The 21,613-nt window shown below is 36.0% G+C and overlaps 1 protein-coding gene and 1 long non-coding RNA gene across 17 annotated transcripts; one reads left to right on the top strand and one right to left on the bottom strand.

Moving 5' to 3' along the window:
* Window positions 1-1,485: 1,485 nt before the first annotated feature.
* LOC112188223 lies at window positions 1,486-7,280 on the bottom strand. Of its 14 annotated transcripts, none has more exons than XR_002931361.2 (11): window positions 6,916-7,280; window positions 5,241-5,330; window positions 5,106-5,153; window positions 4,521-4,837; window positions 4,356-4,420; window positions 3,523-3,628; window positions 3,358-3,403; window positions 2,964-3,010; window positions 2,355-2,596; window positions 2,038-2,128; window positions 1,486-1,844 (listed from the first exon to the last, which is right to left on the bottom strand). It is a non-coding gene; the product is annotated as an uncharacterized LOC112188223 (long non-coding RNA). The 14 variants fall into 14 exon arrangements; XR_002931358.2 differs by having other exon boundaries at window positions 2,355-2,593; XR_002931360.2 differs by having other exon boundaries at window positions 3,363-3,403.
* Window positions 7,281-16,944: 9,664 nt separating this feature from the next.
* LOC112187644 (myb family transcription factor PHL6) lies at window positions 16,945-21,613 on the top strand. Of its 3 annotated transcripts, none has more exons than XM_024326525.2 (8): window positions 16,945-17,225; window positions 18,769-19,463; window positions 19,768-19,975; window positions 20,102-20,178; window positions 20,267-20,306; window positions 20,708-20,780; window positions 20,865-20,934; window positions 21,115-21,613. In XM_024326525.2, the coding sequence occupies exons 2-8, from the start codon at window positions 18,840-18,842 to the stop codon at window positions 21,466-21,468; spliced, it is 1,446 nt and encodes a 481-aa protein (XP_024182293.1). In that variant the 5' UTR covers window positions 16,945-17,225; window positions 18,769-18,839; the 3' UTR covers window positions 21,469-21,613. The 3 variants fall into 3 exon arrangements, with proteins under 3 accessions (XP_024182293.1, XP_040370738.1, XP_024182292.1); XM_040514804.1 differs by lacking the exon at window positions 16,945-17,225 and adding an exon at window positions 17,645-17,664 and having other exon boundaries at window positions 18,473-19,463; window positions 20,868-20,934; XM_024326524.2 differs by lacking the exon at window positions 16,945-17,225 and having other exon boundaries at window positions 18,473-19,463.

The raw sequence follows: 21,613 nt of genomic DNA, 5'->3' as shown, positions 1-21,613 counted from the left end.
TATAAATTACATAAAATAACTCAAAATAAATGTTTTAAATTATAGAGAACCTCATCTCGCTATCTATATTTAGGAGTGAGATAGCTAAAAGTTATAATAGAGAGCTACTTAGGAGTTTGGTGCAGCTGCTAAAATAGATAAAGAGCTAAACATGCTCTCCAAAATAGCTAAGGGGTTAAAATAGAGAGTCTGCTAAAAATGCTTTTAGTCCGTTCTCTAAAAACTATATATAGAAAGTAGATCTAACATCTTCTGCCCCTTCTCTCTTGCCTTGATGTAGATCCAATCGGATTCAGATTTCCAAATTGAGAGTCAGGCATGTTCGGGCTTCTAGTCCCAATGTCTACTTCTTTTGATTTGCGGATTGTTTTCCCAAGCATCTCCCAAAGAAAGTACAGATCTATGTCCTCTGTTGCCGTTTTCATCTCTGTCCTCCTCCCATCGATCCTTTCTCTCTTCTTCTTCTTTTTCAAACCGTTCTTCTCTCCTTCTCTAATTACAGCAAACTCCAAATTTCTGTTTGTAGTATTAGTTCTTCCTTTTCCATTAAAAAAAATAAAAAGGGTCTATCTATCAATTATTTTGTGGAACAGTGGAAGGATATTTCGTTACCAAAAGAAAACTATACGCCCAAGGAAACGCTTAAAGTTTTAGATCGAGACCCATAATCCACCACAAACCACAAAAGGTGGAGACAATGACCAACTGTGCTGGTACGATATATACTCGATCTTTTGTACAAAACAATACAAATGGCCATTCCCGATCTCCATGAGCTATTCCCCTTCTTTCCTAAACGAATTTCCTCATCCCTTTCCAACTTTTGTTCCTTCACTATTATAATTTTTTCTGTCACCCCACCACTCTGTGTGGATGTGTGTCTCCTAATGTTAATGATCAAGGATAGGGGGTGTACAAGACAAACCAAAACTCAAACTACTGATTTTTTTGGGGTACGTGTATATTGTAACGTATTCGATATGTAACCATCATTTATATTAAGTCCAGAAAGTCCTACTCGCCATCTCCACATTGATTTTTATCATACTCAACGGTTGCTGGAAATCTAATATAGCAACGGTTGTTATTCGTGTTCAAACGTTGTTCTCCTACATACTGGAAGTTTAATATGTGAACCCTGACTTTTGAATGCGAAACTCTTAATCACTTGAACGACACTCCCCAGTTACTTTGTCATATATATTTATTTGAAGATTGGGTGATAATGGCATTATATTTTTACCTTTAATTATTATTCGAATTGTATGATAACCAAATTGTTTAACTTCATGTTTGACAATCTGTACCACCAAACTTCCACCACTGAGTAGTAGGAGCAGTAGTAGTAGAATTATTTCACTCTCTGGAGAGAAATTATTATGACCTACAAAAATAATTGCATGCAGCAGCCAAAATGCAAGTCTATTTCATGCATACTAGAAAGCGTACCCGCGCTTTGCTGCGGGAATATAGTCGTTCAAGAAACGATAGAAGAATAATCAAACCCATCAAACAAAATCAGAAACACATGAAGAAGTTTGCCAAAAAATTCAACCAAACTTCAGTTGGAAATGCGTTCTCTGTATACAAATAATAGAAGTGTTTAGTAATCTCTCGAGGGATTAGGTGTCTTGTTGGTCCTGTGGCTTGGGCCAGAAGGGGGGATTTTAGGACGCTTTGACATGAGCATAATCCTTAGAAGCTGCTTCCACCTCGATGGTGCTACAAATCAAACAGCAGCAGTCTGTTCTTCACAGTTGGTGCATTCTTTTGTAAAGCATCTAGGCTTAGTGTTCTGTGATCATTTGGAGCCACCAGGCAAGTTCTAGTTGTTGATGTTATGGCTGCCAAAACTGAGAGAAATCACTATCACCAGGTATATAGTGAGGACGGTAGGACACCATAAATCGAACTTGCGTGTGTAAAATAGCATGCATTATGAACATGTGGTTGTACTGAAATAAAGCATCACATATATTTGGGAGGGATCAAACCACAAATGAAATTTCATCTCTTTTCCAATAATTTTTTTTTTACCTTGACTTCCTCTGATGTAAACACTGGCCTGTAAAGTATTAGAGTTTTCCCAAATGTAATCTTCAGAAACTTGATGAACACTGTTTGGAAGCTGCAAAAAATTCAATCAGTTCATGATGAACACAATTATTTGATGCTTATAATCATATGAAATGTTACAGAACAGAGCTATTGAAATTGAGGGAAAAGGAAGATAAACATACCAAGTAAACCAGAACAAAAATGAGGGTTTTTTTCACTATATGTTTCAAGTAAAACATAACAATTACTTGTGCTGCTTAAACTTAACATTGCAATGATCAGCATAGGCTTTGTACCTCTCAAATTAATCTTCGCTCCAAAGTAGAAGTACTGCTGTTTAGCCCTAACCTCTCAAGTTCAGCTTCAAACATTGCCTCTATTTTACTCATCAACTCTGAACTCGTAGAACTCTACGATCATACTTGTCCTTATTCTGTTCAGGAGATTTGTTCTAAATCCAACATCAGTAACTATCATCATGTAATCTTCCAGTGTGCTTTCAGTCTGTAGTGTTTATTTGTTCCAAACAAATAACCTACTAACATGAAAGAAAGAAAAAATCAGAATTACAGGAGAAACTGAAAATGAATTTAAAAAGCATTTAGCTAATGTTTCCTCTTGAAAACCACTACACATTGGTAAAACTAAATATGTAGTAAAGCACCTGAAATTCAAAATTTGAAGGGGGCAAAAAAGAGCCTGAAATTCAAAAATTTTGAAGAATTTCTGTTTTCCTCTTTGCATATTCACAATATTTGTTTAAACAAAACTTTAAGATAAAATCACTTGCCTCAAACTCAGCATGTCCATGCAGCACAACCTTACATGCTACAATGTGGTGCACAACATGCTTCCAATAGACATTGTCTACAACATGTTCTTATATGAAATGAGTTACAACTTACCACTGATGTTGAAGATCTCCATCAGAAAAATTACATAGACAAAGTAGCTGCAAACAAATAAATGAAGACAGGTCTCACTAAAAAGGAAGAAAAACCAGAGACCAAAAGTTACATGGCAGTTGGGAAAAGAAGTGACAAATCAGAAAAGCAGGAAGCAATACTCGGTATAAATGGCCAACCGCGTCTATCCTAATTATATCGGAAAAAAAAATGATAACTATTAACTACTATGATTCATTCCCTATTATTGTCCCAAGCCAACAAAGTAATTTGCCTTTTCGATTTTTGCAAGCTTTATTTGATCCAAATACAAAGACAGCAAATTGATATGTAAATCAGATAGATAGTGACTAATAAAACATGGATATGCCTAGCAGTAATAAAGTAAACTGACCCGACCTTCTTGTTAAAAACTGGAGCTGTTTAAAACGCAAAAAGTACTGGATACAAAGCAAACGAAAGACCGAATAGGATAGCTAAAAAACTGCATACAAATAACTAATTCAAGGAAATCAGTTTAAAGTATGTTGGTATTGACTCGACTAAACCAAAATCTTACCAATCTAAGCAAGAGCTTCCCGTCTCTCTCTTCTCCTTCTTTTCGTTCTTGCCTGTTCTCTTGTCTCTCTCTCTCTCTCTCTTTTTGTTTCGTCTCGTCCCTTTCTCTGTGTTGGGGGAATAACAAAATCCCAAAAGAAAATACATTTAATTAGGTCTAATAAAACAGAAATCCAACCTTTATCAAGCTTTCCAATTAACAAATTAGCAAATATTTTGTTAAATCATTGAAATCCAACCTTTATCAAGCTTTCCAATTAACAAAATTAGCAAATCTTTTGTTAAATCATTCTCATCATTAAAAATCAGTAGTATAAGGAACTAATAAGAAAAGGCTGACTACTGCTAATTTCAAAATGGTCCTGGAGATACAGTGACTAAACTTTTTACCTTTCCTCCATTTTTTTTCTCCTGTAGAAAACTTATGTATTGAAAAAATAAATGGTTGAGCTGTAAAACAGAGGTACAAAGAAAACTATTAAGGATATCCATATGACTACGATAAAAAGAAAGGTAGCTTTCACTTGTCCAATATCAAAAGCAGAAACAATATTGAAAGCTCTTGCATATTGCATGGAAGCAGCACTGTTAAAAGTTGTATCAGCTCTCTTTTGTTAAATAACCAAAATAAGATTCTCATTGAATACCATTTGAAATCAGAACTACAGCTTTCTTAGTTTCTGCTAGTTAATATATAACAATAAACTTAAGCATCAGTAAAGGAACCCAAAAGTACCATGACTTGTCTTACTGATAAAAGAAAACTGCATACATACATCTCTCTCCAAATTCTACCCAAATTTTCACAACGGTAAGAAAAAATTCAGCAAGTACCTTGCTTGTCAGCTCGGCATAGTAAACAGCCCCAAAACCACCTTGTCCAATCTTATCGAAGTCAGCTAACAAAAAGTCAAAATTCGAAAGGAGTTAGGAAAGGTGGATTATTAACCTGAAGAAAATCAAAGAGGAAGACAAAAAAAAAGAACAGATAAACCATACCCCAAGACATATATGTCTGATGGATTATCAAGCTGCAGAAAATCGTGCAGATTAAGGTCACTATGGAGAGATTTCCCTCTTACATTCCAGGTTGCTACAAAAACTCTGAAGAAAACTGCACAATTCAGTCTGTTTCCATCCATCTTTTGCCATGTTTGCTGAACTCCAATTTGCTTGAAATTTTAGTATGTTGTACCTTAGCATGTCAACTTGGGATCCGGAAAGTTTCGAGTTCATTGCCCTTAAATTGAATATTTACTAATTTTCTAAACTTGAGCTGCTCCTACCCTTACATATACCTCTTGGCATTACACACTCTGTACCAAAAAAAACAGTTAGATAAGAAATTTAAAAATGTAGGTACAACAAATGACAAACTGATATAAACCCTGAACCTTTTTGAAAGCCCAAGCAAACCCAATACAATCAATAAATGCCGCAGGTACAAAATATTGATCATGGATAAATTCCAAATGCAGAGATCTAAATAAAACACAGGAGTTTAGATTGTTTATTTAAAAATTTAATTACACCCTCTATTACAATAAGAATACTGATCATTCATAGTTTTCAAAAAAACTATACCTGGATCCAAAAGATTCAAGGAATCTGACTGCAAACTGTTCCCAAAATCTGCAAAAATAAAATAACAACAGTTAAAAGTTGTAGACACTATAAAGTCAATAAACAAACACTGTAATAAAAAAATTTAGTCTATACCTGAATCAAAATGGGAAAGCAAGATAATACTAAGTAACAGACAATGGAACAGCAGCAGAAAGACGGTACCAATACTTTTTTGCATAAAATCTGCAAAAGCAAGACCTAACAACTATGAAATCATAAAAGTCATGGTTAAAATCACTTGAACTCATTTAATAATTATGAATTCAAAAACAGAGCCTCAAAACAACAAATAAAAAATTGAAAACAATAAGAAACGGTAAATCTATAAGTTCTTCCATAAAAACTATACTGCTGCCACTTAAATAAAGCTTTGCAGACAAATGAGTTCAATCTAATGAACAGCATCACCTTAAAAACAAAGAAGGTGCTATAACAAACTCCTCCCTAACTTCTCTCAAGTATCACTAATCTTGATACCTCAAATGTAATCAAACATATACTAAAGTCAAAAGGATGGAAAAAATATTATTCATCTCCTTTTATGCAAAAACCTTTGAACCGATTTTTATGTTTCTCTCATTTTTTAGACCAATATATTGCTTCCTACATACACTGTAAGTTCCCTTTTTATATATATTGCTTGAGAACTTATGAAAAGCATGACACTCAATACCGTAAACCAATATATGCACCTATCAACTTAGAACAAAAATGGATCCATTCATTCATTCTGAAAATAATTGAAAATGAAAATAGAAAAAGGAAAACAAAATAAATACATGCAGCAATTAAAAGATGAAGAAAAAAATCAAACTCAAAAAAAAAAATTGCATCCAAAGAAGTCAAATTTGAAGAAAAGTGAGCTCAGCGGCCAAAAGAATGAATGCATCTCAACTGTTGGCAGTTTTCCAAGCTAACCATGGAGTTTAAAATCAGAAAACCACACCAAAAGTCTCTGTAGATTTACTTTTCGGTTCAAGTATTCATTGAGAAGTTTACGCATCCCCTAATCTCTGTAAAAATTTAATCTTCACTCTATCCTTTTCTATTGAATACAGAGGGAAAAAACAAAATTGAGAAGGGATTCTCTGTAAAAAATTTAATCTTCACTCTACCATTTTCTATTGAAAAGAGAGGGAAAAAAAAGTGCATCTTCTTTCTCCGCTGCTCCTCACTATCTCTCTCTCTCTGTTGCCCATGTTTAACTCTTTGGAAATACTCACGAAGAAGAATTAAGCCAATATCACTTTCACAGTCAACAATTGGATGCAATTGACCCAGACATCTCACAATGATATTCATATAATTTACCCAAAAAAAAACAACAGAGATAAATTGAAAGAGGAAACTTGATTAATCAAACCAGATGTGAGCAAAACCCATGAACACAAAAGTTTTTCATTTCTAAGCTCATTCACATAAACAAAAGCAAAAAAGCAAGTCAATAGCTTCAACTCTGAACCCATATGAAACAAAGAACCAGTCAATAGCCATCATTTAGCAAAACAGAGATATACCCATTAAAGAAAAATTAGAAACACCCTCAAACCCCCAAGCTTTGCACTAAAAATCCCAAAAACAAACACAACAGAACACCAAGAATGTTAATTGAAAAACAGAAAGCAAAGCAACTAAGGACGAACATAATAAGGTATACTTGCAAGACACAAAACAAATCCCAAAACCCAATCACCAAACACCAATATTTTGAACCCAAAAAACCAAAACACCAGTATCTTGAACCCAAATTAAGAACGAAGACCATTACCTCGTTAGATTAACTAATGAAAGAAGCAAGTTAATAGCTTCAACTCTGAACCCAGATGTCGTACTCGTAGACGGTGAGATTTCGTACTCGTTTTCAACCCAGCCTCTGTATCTTAAAGCAACCAACAGCAGCAGATCCAACTTTCACTCTCTCTTTCCGCCGATTTAGTCGTCTGAGGGAGTGAAGGAGGCTGTTTAGAAAGCAGGGGAGAGAGCAAAAAGTCGGTCTAGGAGGCTTCTGGACGAAGAGAGAAGGAAAAAAAAAAGGTCAGTGGCAGAGCGTAAAAAAAATTCAAATGAGGGCAGAACCGTCTTTTCCACCCCTTGATGAACAGTAGTAACAGTAAACTCATCTTTCAATATATGTATAATGTCATATGGAGTTGTACTTTCTAGTTACGACAATACTTGGATTACTAATCCCTAATTGGTTAGACAAAAGCAGAGCTAATGAGTTCAAAGTAGAATCTTAATGAACCAATTATTGCTATCCAACTTGTTTCTTTATTTATTTTTTTTTTTTTTGAAGGAGAATAGTCAACCACTTTATTAATAATAATCATAAGCAAAATTACAACTTATAGATATAGAAACTACATCAAAATATAAAATAACAAGAACAATAGATGCAACAATGCAACGGAGATAAGACCTAACAAGGGCATTAAGGGATGCAATTAAGCATTTGATGAAGCACCGGATGTAATCCGGGTTATGTAAAACGGTACCAATAGTATGGCCGACCATACTTGAATACTTCCACGCAAAAATATACGTCGAATAGAGGGTAACCTTCTATCAAGGTTACCGGCGGTAGTGTGACCGACCTTACCCACTCCACACAAATTAATACGTCGAGTAGAGAGCAATCTTCTACCTAGGTTGCCAAAATTCCAAATCCAGAGTATAGCAGAAAGAGGAATCCGTAAGAAGTCTCCTGGATCCCAAATACGATTCCAAATAGAAGACAGAACCCAATCAAAGGCCCATCTTGAAAAGCCCAAACCAAGAGGAGCCCAGGTCCATATCCATAGTTGGGCACCCAAAATCTCTCTGGGCACCCAAACATACCTTGTACGCCACCCCAGCCGCTGCGCGGCCGATCCTCGCAGGAGGTAGCTCGTCCCGGACCTGTTCGCACTAATCAAGGCGTTGCCGCCTGCCTCACCACTCTTGTGGCGGTGCCCATTGATGACCGGAAAGCTTCTGCACCAGATCCAAGCCCCGATGGTCAGATCTGGAGAAAAGCAATCGCCAAAGCCAAACGCCCACTCCGGCCGCCGATATGTCATCATCCCATCATCAGTAATCATGGTCAAGCAACCGTACGCCGTACGCCGCACCACCGCCGGACCAAATCTATCCAAGAGACCCACTTTCAGCCTTGCCCGGCTCGGTCGGAGACGATTCACAGCCGGTGCCATTCCACCCCAGCAAGGTGGCACAACCCCTTCTTTTCCCCACCAACCACAATCAGATAGAGGCTGGGACCAGAAAGACGTTGCCGGGAAGCATCCTTGCTGCAACTGGTAAGCACGCACGATGGAAATCGTGTGCCAAGGTAACGGCGCCGAGAACAGTGCCGGAAATTTGCTCCATCGACGATGGAGGAAGGTACCGAGAGGCCACGAGTGGTGCTCTCCTAACCCTAGCAGAGCGCTAGGTATTTTCATCACGTTTCGATCTTTGTTACCCACAACTTGTTTCTTTATTGAAGAAGTATAAGCCTGCTCTAAACATTAAAAGTTTAGAAAGGTTGAATATTGAATCTAAATTAACTGATGATATACCGAATTTTAAATGAAATATAATTTATTACCTGAAAATCTCAACTTACAATTCGTGATATAAAATCTAATATCGACAACCATTAGAACGTATCATGTTATTGGAAATTGACAAGTACAATTTCAACTCGGGAGAGGATCCTCTCCTGAGCTCTATTATTACCTAAGCTACCTGAGCTTTCCATCCTAAACCGCCACGTGTACAATAACACATCTAACGGTTGAAATAGGACGACAACAGTTTCATTGCTCATCTTCTTAATGTACATGTTCTCTCTCTCTCTCTCTCTCTCTCTCTCTCTCTCTCTCTTCCATCTCTATCTTCTTATTTTTTCAGATTTGGTTCCTTCATCACAGTTGGTCGACCCAACAAGAAATGCCCAGTTATTAACCCCCAGTTACCAAAAAAAAAAAAATTATCCACAATTTGAAGAAATGCCCAGATGCCATGAAAACTTAGAACTCATTGATGCCCAAAAAGTTTGAAAGATGAGGAGAGAATAGCTTCAGCGTTCCTGGGTTTTATTGGTACATGCCTGAGTGGGTGTTCTTGAGAAATTCATCAAGCATCTTTGCTGAAACGTACTTCTAAGAAATTCCCTTCCTAAATCTGATATCCAAGATCTCATTGCAATTTGTCCTTTTAGATTGAAAGCTGGAAAAATAAGAAGATTGAGATGGAAGAGAGAGAGAGAGAGAGAGAGAGTGAGATCGGGCAGAAGAAGTAGATAACAAATGGTAGTATTTGGTTCAATTTCAACCGTAGGATTAAGCTGCAAATTATACAATAATTATAATAAAATATAGGAACCGTTAGATTTATTTTTGGACACGTGGCAGCTTACCATGAAAAAAGCTCAAGTAGCTCAGGTAATAAAAGAGCTCAGGAGAGGATCCTCTCCCATTGAAGTAATGTAACTTTTTTCTTCCTGTCCTAAAACATGGTTATGTTTTATTGTTTCTATATCTTAAAGTAAAATAGGATTCATTATTATATAAACATAATTTTCTACATCTAAATCTGGAGACCATTTACTCATTCAATTATATGAAATACATGCACGGTTTATCATAGTAGTAATTGTTACCAGATACATCTATTTATTTTATATTATTAGATTTTTAAATGATCTCTTATTCAATTGTTTTTTTTTTTGCATAGATAATTTTTAAAAATAATTTAAAATATAAGTGATTTTAGATTATGAATTTATAAAGTGAAAAATACCTTAATCACAATAAAAAAATTGTTCACCTCGTTCGTTCAGAAAATAAAACTAAAAATTATCATGTAATATAACTTTTTTCTTCCAGTTCTAAAACATGATTATTTTTGTTCGTTTATGTACCTTAAAGTAAATGAGATTCATTATTAGGGAGCCCTTCTAATTAGGACCACTAAAATGAGGACTGGTTTAGGACTTTTGTATGAGATACACTTTTCAATCACATTTCTACAAATCAACAATTAGATGTTTAGATATGTATGTGTAAATCGTTTATGCAATTTTTCAACCAAATTGAAAATAGTTAAGACATTCATAATCATAATTTATTAGTTATGAACATGAACGGTTCATGTTTGATAGATTTGGTTCCTTCATTGTGTTGATCTAATTTGATACTTTAACGATTAGCAATTTAAAAGAAAATTTTTAGAAGAAATCTACTCATGCATATAGAAGGATCTAATGATTGATTTGTCGTAATGTAATCAAAAAGTTGACATCTCAAACTGTTGATTAGAAAGTCCTCAACTAGTCCTCATTTTATGGTTATGCGGTTCTCATTAGAATAGCTCCCTTCATTATTATATTAAAAGAGAAAGAGACTAATTTGTTTCCTTAAAAAATATGACACTTGGTTGATTAATTGTTGAAGTGGTAGATAGCCATAGAAAGCCTAACTTGGATTAGATTCGGATTAGCATCAGATTACTTGTTCTAAAGAAAGTGCAAGTACATAAAAAAATAAATGTCATTTCTACATATATAGAGGGGTACACATCTTTGTTTTCTGTTTGTGTTAGATGTCATGCTGGTAATATTAGCGGATAAATAAATTTATTAACTAATTTGTATTTACATCAAAAAAGTTAATGTCAAGAGGCACATTTTTGTGTAATCGTAAAATTGTAACGCATTTATGTAGTCTTTATACGGTCTTGATTAATAACATTTTCTCCTATTACTTTACTAAACATGTATAAATGTAAATTTCTATAACTTATCAAAAAGTTTGACAGCAAGCAATTATATATAATTGCCTACGCTCATTTGATCCGCTGATTCCGCTCTTAGTCAAAAATATTATGCAATATATCAATAAGACAATTGAAAAACTTGTGATGGGAACACAAAGTTAGGATCGTTTTTGGCCAAAAGGTACCTATTGAATTTGTCTTCCTATACTTGCGTTTCAAAATTCGTTTGACCTACAAGAACAATTATATCCACTAGCTTGGTATTGAATGCCAAAAATCAAATCTAGCTATAATTCAATACAAAACCATTTTAGAATAATTGACAGCTGCAAATTGTGGAGCTAACACCAACATGAGAAACCTGGCCAACGATAATGGACACAGAGATAATTAAAGAAGGGGGAGAACAATCATCGAATGGTAGACAAAAATGAAAAATTCTTAGGTGGGGGTTTGCCCACCACATGGCTTTAGGGTCACTCAATCAGAAGAAATGAAATTTTCTCTCTTTTCTGAAACTGACCCTGCTCTCTAAAGTGTAATACTCAAAACACCTCCCTGCTGGACAGTGATTGGTCCGCCCCATCACGTGTCCGTGCGGCTGTCCCACACAAGATTCTCTTGTAAATTGGGGTTTACCAAGATGCTTGTGTTTTTTTGCTCTAATTTAGGGGAACTTTTACAATCATATCATGATGTGATTAGAGACCACCTTATCTTCAATTATAGCATTGCTTCTGTTCCGTATTATTCTCTCTAATTTCTAGTAATTAGATTATGTTGCCGTCTTAGATTCTTAACCAATCTAATCAGGGTGAATCTGAACCTAAGCTAGGTTTGTATGGTTTATAATACTGCTTAAATTTTGGTTTAAGATTTATATGAACTGAAACATGAATATTCAGCCAACTCTATTGCAACACGTACCTGCAGGGAGTTGTCTGTAATGAACCAAAACTTTTGTACACCAAGAGACACCGTGCGGTTAGCCGTGAAATTGTCCCCGTCAACTCGCATACGACAGAGAAGATGAAAGTGTGATTGATCAAGTTACCACAAGGGCTTTTAAGGGAGAAAGAGAAGGTTGAAAGACTTGGTAAGTCTCTGGCTCGTTGAAGTCTTCAAAAACCATAAAGCTAGAAACAAAGCAAAAACACCAGAAGAATAAGAAGAAAGGGTCAGATGTATCAAAACAGGGCAAATTTCCAACCCACGTTGTTGCAAATGAAGTAGATCAACCAGTCTTTGTTGCTGTCAATCACAATCTCAGGCAATCAATTTGTTATTCAACGAGGCAGATAGTTGTGGCGGTGCCAAGATTAGCGAAGGCAGTCCTGATAGGCCAGCGACAAAGCTTGTGATGCAGAGTCTTTTTCTTTTATTTTTTTTGGTTCTAGATTCTTGTTTATTTCTTATGGTTCATTATTAATTTATGAGAAAAATTCAGTTACCGTCCCCAAACTATTCTGCCAAGGCCAATTTGATACCCGAACTCTCAAAAGTATCAATGTGATACCTCAAGACCTAAATTGGCATCAACGTGATACTTCCGTCCAAAATTTCTGACGGCGCCGTTTGTTTGCTGACGTGGCAAGCACATGGGTAAAAAAAAAAAGTGAAATGACCCATTTACCCTTTTTTTTTATAGAAAAATTCAGCTACCGTCCCCAAACTATTCTGCTAAGGCCAATTTGATACCCGAACTCTCAAAAGTATCAATGTGATACCCAAAGACCTAAATTGGCATCAACGTGATACTTCCGTTCAAAATTTCTGACGGCGCCGTTTGTTTGCTGATGTGGCAAGCACGTGGGTCCCAAAAAAAGTGAAATGATCCATTTACCCAAATCGAGTAATTGACAGTGTGTGGGAGAAGCCAAAGGTACCAAGTACCAGCTGGCAAGTCTTTTTCTTGATCTAATTGTGCTCAATTGCTATCTGGGTTGGTTTTGCTTTTTTGGTTTATGCTGGGTTTGTTTTTAGTTCTTATATACATGAATTCATGTTATATGTTGCTTTGGCCTTATGATTGTGATTTTGATCGGAGTATTTGGTATATGTTGTTATTGACATGACGGCGGCAGTGGAGGAGGAGGATGCTGAGGTTGTGGCAGTGGAGGAGGGGGTTTGATGAATGGAGGTTCTATTAGCGAATGGGTGACGGTCTCTGCGAAGAAAGAAGATGATTGGTGGAGCTAAGGTTCACCAAAATTTGGTGTGCAGCGAACCAGTTTTCCAGTTGGTTGCCTCGGAAGAGGAAAGATGCTGAGCGGAGAATAAGGAAATCGGTTTTGGCGGAGAAGAAGACATGGGTGTCTCTGGGTGCAGAAAGATTTGATTTTTTATTTTTTTTTGTTAATCGTGTCACCCAACTTTCGTTTTGGGTCCGTCTGCTGGGAGTTGAATGCGAAGAACATGGATTTGTAGCAGGAATTGGAGAGGATGATGGCAGCGTTGGTGATGGTTTGGGCGGAGGGGAAGGAGATGAGAGAAAGGAGGAGGAGAGAGAAGAAGAAGAGGACTGAGTTTGAAGAAGAAGCAGAAGCCATTTTTCTTTGATTCTTGGGTGGAGGAGAAGGAGAGGAGCTTGCGGTGGTTTGGCTAGAACAATATCCCAGAAGAACAAGAACAAGAACAAGAAGAAGAAGAAAAATGAAAAGAAAAAAAATGCTCCTATCATTTAATAGGATTGATCTAGGTGCTTTCACTTAGGTTAATTAGTAAATGAAAGTAAAATATGGGAAATCATTTGCTTCAAATGTTTCACATGATCGACTTTTTTCTCATGACTTAGATGATCAATTATAGGATTTGAATTGAGTTTAATCATATGGAATTGGTTTTGATCTTTGTTTCTTACATTTCATCCTTGTATATATGTTTTTATATTTTCTTTATTTCATTTAATTTTAATTTTCAATTTTATAAATCTTAAAACCCCTTTATTTGTGTTTACTTGTATATATTTATATTCTTTATTTTATTTTTGTAAATAATACTTTATTATTTTAATTCTTTATTTGTTTACACAATTGTATATATTTATATTCTTTATTTTATTTTTGTAAATAATACTTTTCTTTATTTGTTTACACAATTACAGGTGTACCTTCAATCCTCGGTTAGAACGATCCCTACTTATTCTATACTAACGATGACATTTTACAGGGTTAAATTACGCGCTCATTTTGTGCGTGTCAATTTTTGGCACCGTTGCCGGAGATTGACACTCATTTCCAGCGTGTCAATTTTTGGCTCCGTTGTCGGGGATTGACACTCATTTCGAGCTTGTCAATTTTTGGCGCCGTTGCCGGGGATTGACGCTCATTTTGTGCGTGTTAGCAAACAGACGACACCGTTAGAGATTTTTGACCGAAGTATCACTTCGATGTCAAAATACATCTTTAGGTATCACATTGATACTTTTGAGAGTTCGGGTATCAAATTGGCCTTGGCAGCATAGTTTGGGGATGGTAGCTGAAATTTTCTTTTTTTAGGAATTAACAAAAAAAACAGTAAAAAGTCAATTTTGCCCTTTTTTTGACCCACGTGCTTGCCACGTCAGCAAACAAACGGCATCGTCAGAAATTTTGGACGGAAGTATCACGTTGATACTAATTTAGGTCTTTAGGTATCACATTGATGCTTTTGAGAGTTTGGGTATCAAATTGGCATTGACAGAATAATTTGAGGACGGTAACTTAATTTTTCTCTTAATTTATTATACAATTCTATTATCATTCTGTTTTCCACCAAGTGGATGATGTTCATGATTTCTACCCCCAAAATCTGGAAAACAATTGACTTGAAATAATAGACTAGTACAGAGATACCTTTCTGAAATGAATGAGTGACATTCAAGGTTTTTAGAATACATCCAAAGTTTAATATAGAACCCAGATTATAATATCAATGCCGGGCCGTGAATGCCGAATGGCCTAGTTGATGTGGCGGAGCTCCGGGATCATCCAAGTCCTCGCTTCTCCGTGTTTTTGATGAAGAAGCTGCTAAACCAGATATTTGTCGATTCAAGACTGGCCTTGTCTTCTCTTTAGCCTAATCCCAAATGCCAAAATACTAGAAATCCACGGCGCGGGATTTACCGTTAACACAAAGTTAACAGTCAACAAAGTTTCTGTGTGGAGGAGAAGAGGCCGCGTCATTTTGCCCACTTTGGTGCAAAAATATTTTGATTCAATGCAGCTTACTCCGAAAGAAAGGGAGAAAGTAGCAAGATTCAATTTGATGAACGAAAAGGATGTGGAACCCCTTCTCCCTTTTATCTATAGTAAGCTAGTCAAATACTACCCGCTATATATAATATTACTCGGAACATGAAAGCAGTGCATGCATTATATAGTTTTGAACGGCCATAACATTGTCTAATACCACCTTAAGCAAACGATTTTTAAAAATTCATGTGCGGAACGCCACTAAAAGTCTAGTAATAATGACGTGTACTAGTAGATCGATTTACTCAATTTGCATTATTCCTCAACATGAAAGCATCGATCTCTATCCCCATCAATCAAAAAAATGTTGTATGAGGTTATATGTATATATAGGTGTAAGAACTAAGAAGTCATGAGTATATGCCTTTTTTAGAGTAACTATATAGGTGGATGATATATAAGTCTCAAATTGCAGTGATTAGACCCAGCAAAAAAGAACGTACACCAATAAGTAGCGAGGTTTCAAATTTACAAGTGAGCCCCTTTCATGTTCACATGCGTGCATTATTTTTTCAAATCATATACTTTTTTTTTTCAGGTATTATTCAATTTTTTTCCCTTCTCTTTGATTAGATCATAGAAGAATACGTCAAGTTTTTTTTAGTTTTTTTTTATAATACACGTAATTAAAGACTAACCTTCAATATTGCATAAGTAAGGTTTTTACTTTTAAAGAGTATTTAATCTCTGTCTTTGGAAGTTATGAATACATATCATCTCCTCAAATATTACATTTATGAAACTATTAACCTCATAAATATTGGAGAGTGAATATTTTACATCAAGAAAGTGGTTAAGTTGGAAAAATATATCAATGTCGTAGTGGGACATGGGCCACGTTTATCGTTGTTTAACAATAAAAAGCTGTAAAGATAAAATCCACTATTGTATTTGCCGTTATATAACTGAGTTATGCTCTGCCATTTAATTGTTTCCAACGGCACGCTGTAATAGTAGCGAATAATTGCTGAGCAATTCCCTTATCACTTGAAACAAAAGACTTTTGCTTCATTGTTAGAATCTCATAACCTCTGAACGAGTAGCCAACACAAGTTTAAGAAGTGTAAAAGACTTATACGAGAAGAGACCGATTTGAGCCGACTAAAAAAAGTCTTCATCAAGTTAACAATGAATAGAGAAAAAGAAATATGTATAAGGAAAATGTTTCTATACACCGCCGGTGTAAATGAACCAGCAAACAAATTCATAGATAACCTTTTTTTCAATAATCTGAGTCATTGATAAATATGAATAGATCTGAGTCATTGATATTCCTAGATAATTTTTTTTTAATAATAAAAAATTATACTTAATGTAATCCTGTCGTTTATTCTTGTTAGTGTAAGTGTACGTTGGTACGCTGAATACTCTCTTATATATGCGTAAATACAAATCAGGTGGAAGAAATTCATCAGTCAACAAAGTAAAACAATGAAGTCATTGAAATGATTATGTATTCGATTTATCGTTATAATACCCAAATTAGAGTTTGTGTGTATTAGTGTTTATGTTATCATTACAAAAACGGAATAATCAAAAGGTGTGAGGACATGAGAGATAAGCTAGCGACAAACAACCACTTGTCTACTTGGCACAACTGACAAATGAAAGCCTACCTAGTTTAAAATAATACCTCCCCCATTGGCCCGTGCCCTTACCTCCCCTCACAACTCGCGTGACCCTAAAAGTGGCAAGTCGTCATCGTTTTGTCCTCTTAATCTTCCATGAGTGTCCTCTGCTTACGTACTCGAAGCTCTCAAGTGTCAAGCTCAATCATTTGCGCGCAGCCAAACAACCAAAACCGCCGCCCCCACCCCCCCCCAGGAGCGTAAGCTTAAGCCTATGGCCATTAGCTCACATTAGAGAGATAACATTTTTCAGTCTTTGCAAAGCCAGTAGCCCAAAGACTCGAGCTTTTATGAGCTTTGAGTTCAGAGTATGTTGGTAAAACGTGAAATTTTGGTAACATTTTACAGCATTATTAACTTTGGTGTAGTTTGAGCGACACTACATACCTGTCTCACCGACTCAGCATTTCATTTCCTCAGTTGCAAAATCCCTGCAAGTACAAGATCTCTGTCTCTCTCAGGCAAGTTCTCTTATCTTATCCATCCCTCTCTCTTCTGTATCTGTGTATGTCTTTATCTATATGTTATATCTATGTCGATCTTTTTTTCTGAAAAATTTTCTTTCTGCGCTTCTTTGCTGTGCTGGGTTTTTGTTGATTTTTCTATCATGAGCCTATGTGAGATTTTAGCTTCTGCCTCAGATCAGTGATGTGTTTTCTTTTTCTGTGGTGATTTTACTGAATCATGTGGCTTTTGTGTGGTTATGATTCGAAGGAAGATTTGGAGATTACTAGGAGATATAGTCATGTGATCCTCTTTTCTTTCTTTGAATTTTTGTCTTCGAATTTTGATATTAGAATGTCAGTTAGAGGAGGAATGAACATCAGTACTGATCATCAACTCAGTTCAGAGTGTTCTCTCTCATCTTGAAGACTTGCCCGGTTTGGAAACATTAGCTTGGTGGGTGAATTTTCCTGTGGACTCTGTGGTCTGTAGAGTCCTTTATTGCAATAGTTGAACCTATTGTTTAGTTGAAAGGAGATTTATCCTATTTGACTGTTTAAACCTTCTTTAAGTGAACTAAAGCAGAACCTTTACATTGTTTACAACAGCATACTGATGTTGAAAATTTCCTGTGCAATTCATAATGCTAGTACAGTTTAACTAAAAGTTTGGAGAACGAAATTCATGCTCCCTAATTTGCAATTCACACTCCTCCTTTCCATTTTTCATTAAAATTCTTATAAAAAGACAAAATTCAAGTTAGCAACAATAGAAACATAGTGTGGATTGTAAAATTTTGGTGAACTCTGTAGCATATTTTTTATATTAAAGAAAAAAATTGCACACCTTCTTCTGACCGATGAGTGTAAAATTAGTCCACTTGTTTGTCATCTAAGTGGTAGGATTTTCTAGAAATTAGGTTTTACCTGTAAATCTATGAAATGGTATGACTGTGATCTGTTAAAAGTTAAAGTTCTATAACGTAAGCCAGTTCTTTGTTTAAGTCTTCTACTATTATGACCATGTACTGCATATAGGGATGAAAAATGGACTATATAATTAATTGCTCTATGATTTTGTACATTACCTATAAGATGATTATTTAGGAGTTCATAAACAGTTTTCCCCTCTTATTAGATTATGAAATAGATTTATCGTGTTTGTGACAATCAATGAATGGATTCGTTATGTCTGTATAAAATTAGTTCATATCAGTACTATATGCTAGAATTCTGATCACCTGTGTTGGTGGTCTGTTTTTCAGATTATGTACCTTAGAAGATGGCCTTCCACCTGATAAGATTGTCTTCCAGCTAAGAAGATTATGCTTTATATGTCTCCTTGTACAGTTTACTTGGTGTGCTGGATTTGACTTGGTCGTTTCACCTCCAAGTACTTTAACTGTGGAAATGTAGATTGTTGCTGCTGATTCTTTGAGTGGATTTTGAATTTAAATGAAACTCAAAGTCTGCTAGAATAGTGTTCAGTGTTGTGCAACCATATCTCACTTTTGATCGTCTCACTTATTCCTTTATTCTAATTCATTGTCTCCCAATCTAGATATATACATCCCTACCTGTAGATTTCCTCCACTTGATTGTGGCACATTTCACCACCTATCTGATACATCGATGAAGGTAGGGCTTTCACATGTAATCATGAGTCACCACGGAGTCAGTTCTGTAGCACAAAGTCAGACTACCAAAGGAATCACAGAGTCATACTGTACATCCCTATCCCCAGTACATGATTTTTGGGGTTGTGAATCAGAAGGCAGGAGTTCAGTGGCCCGTGAATGTTCATCAGCACGCCTCTCACCTTTCATACGGACAGAATCTTTTAGCTCTCCTACTAATGTGCGAGAATCTAGTCTTCAACATTCCAAGAGCACATTTTCTCGTTCTTCTGTTTTTTGTACAAGTTTGTATCAGTCATCTTCATCGAGTTCTGAACGGCAGCTTGGAAATCTGCCATTTCTTCCCCACCCTCCAATATACAGCCAGTCCATTTCTGCTGTTGATTCAAAATATCCAATGCTTTTAAGTGAGGATGTGAGCAATCAATATGATGATGAACAATCAGATTATCTCATGAAGGACTTTCTTAATTTGACTGGAGATGCTTCTGATGATAGCTTCCATGGAATTGGCCGTGGAGGTGACACTATAGCACTTACAGATCAATTGGAGTTTCAGTTTTTGTCAGATCAACTTGACATAGCTATCACAGACAATGGAGAAAATCCCCGGCTTGATGTAAGTACTCTGTATTCATTATTCATTTCCATATTTGATCAAATACATTTTCTAGAAGAACGTATAGATGATACTGTTTTTCATTTTTAGAATCTCGGATTGGGATTATCATGGTGTAAATTCCATAAATATTGTGTGAACCACAAGCATGGCATTTAAACAGATAGATTTTTTACTATCTGCAATGTAGATGTAATATTCAGAAGAATGGGTTGACTTATAAATTACTTGTGTTTAAGTTAAATTTTGAATATTTTGCTCATCATATGCTTACTAATAATTTTGAATTATGTTTTTTGTGTAGGAAATATATGAAATTCCTCAAGCCTCATCGAAACCAGCCATAGAATTAACATGTAGTAAGAGTTGTGGCTCGACAGCACCACCTGTTGATGCTCTTTCAAGTCACCCCTCTCCTGGGCCTTCATCTGCACATAGACCAAGAATGCGATGGACGCCTGAGCTCCATGAGCGTTTTGTAGAGGCTGTAAAGAAGCTTGATGGGGCTGAAAGTAAATACTACAATTTCTAATTTATTGTGTCCTGTGCTTTCGTTCATTTTCAATAGGAGTGCTAGTTCCTTGAGTTAATCTATTATGAGTTGTACTTGAAACTCAATAGTTTACTATGAAATGCAGAGGCTACTCCAAAAGGCGTTTTAAAGGTTATGAATGTTGAGGGCTTAACCATCTATCATGTGAAAAGCCACTTACAGGTAAATTTTTTTTTTTTAATATCAGGTGAGTTAAGAATAATTGTCTTACTATTTGAGACAATATCATTATTTTTCATGTCATTTGCAGAAGTACCGACTTGCCAAGTATATGCCCGAGAAAAAGGAAGGTACGGAACATGTATATATACGAGAAATTAGAATCATGCTTATGCTATCCTTACATGTCACAGTTATCTGTCTGAAAATAATGATATTTTATCGAGTTTGCAATCTCAATTACGGATTTTCACTCTACAAGTAAATCTATGTTTTGGTCTGCTGCAACCTGACAACTGAAGTAACCTGACTTGAAAGATCGAGTACATATATAAAGGAATTCTAATTAGTTGATGACTTGCATACCAACGGATTTGTATATGTAAATTGAGATGCAATCATCATACATAATCAAATCCACATTGTGCATCCATTTCGCTTCATGGCTAGCTATTCATGTGTATCAAGTGTTGCTACAAAGTTGGAAATGTTGATTTTCTTAATTCACTACAAAGTTGTTGACTCCCACTAGATAAGAAGGCCTCTAGCTCTGAAGAAAAGAAAGCAGCTGCAAGCGGAATGGAAAGCGATGGACGAAGAAAAGGGTTAGTTAACGTTGATCCATGTATTTTCTTTCTCAGTTACATATATGCATATCTTGTTTTGCTTAGTTTTGCTTGTTTTCCTAGGAGCTTCCATATCACTGAGGCTCTCCGCATGCAAATGGAAGTTCAGAAACAACTGCATGAGCAGCTTGAGGTGAGCATGTGTTTGTTTTAATATCTGGCACAGTAAGAATTAATCTAAGCATGTTTGGTGATATGCTTCCTTTTTCCTCTTGGCCGCATTTCCGGTGTCAGTAGTGGTTCAATTATTGAACCATATTACATACTTTGGCTTCATTGTAAGCTCAATTTCTTCACCTGTTTCTGTAAATAGGTTCAAAGGTCTCTTCAGCTACGCATAGAGGAGCATGCAAAGTACTTGGAGAAGATCTTGGAGGAACAACAGAAAGCCGGTAGTGCGTTATTTTCTCCACAAGCCTTGTCGTCACTGACTACTAATTCCATTAAAGACCCTGAACAGCATCCTTCCCCATCAGCTGGTGTATCACCTTCACAACCAACTGAGTCTGACTCATTATCACCTCTGTCACTGAAGCACAAAGCTGCTGACTGTAGTGACTCTGGGGCACAAGCATGCACTAAAAAGCTTCGCATTGAAGAAAAACCAGATGAGCCTGTAGTTGAAAATCTCTCTGCAACAGTAACTACTACTACTGCTTCCCAATAGCTGCACTAAAATTCATTATTTGTAGTGTAATGTATAGAACTTCAGGGCTTTTGTAAGTAAAGTTGTAATCAAGACGTGCTGCTTTGTATCTTTTAACAGACGGTAGTTCAATGAAAAAGAAAATCAGCTATTCTAGCTAAGTTCA

The sequence above is a fragment of the Rosa chinensis genome, chromosome 2 (genome assembly GCF_002994745.2).
Source record: "Rosa chinensis cultivar Old Blush chromosome 2, RchiOBHm-V2, whole genome shotgun sequence".
NCBI classification, from domain to species: domain Eukaryota; kingdom Viridiplantae; phylum Streptophyta; class Magnoliopsida; order Rosales; family Rosaceae; genus Rosa; species Rosa chinensis.
This window is presented reverse-complemented; position numbering and strand designations above follow the sequence as displayed.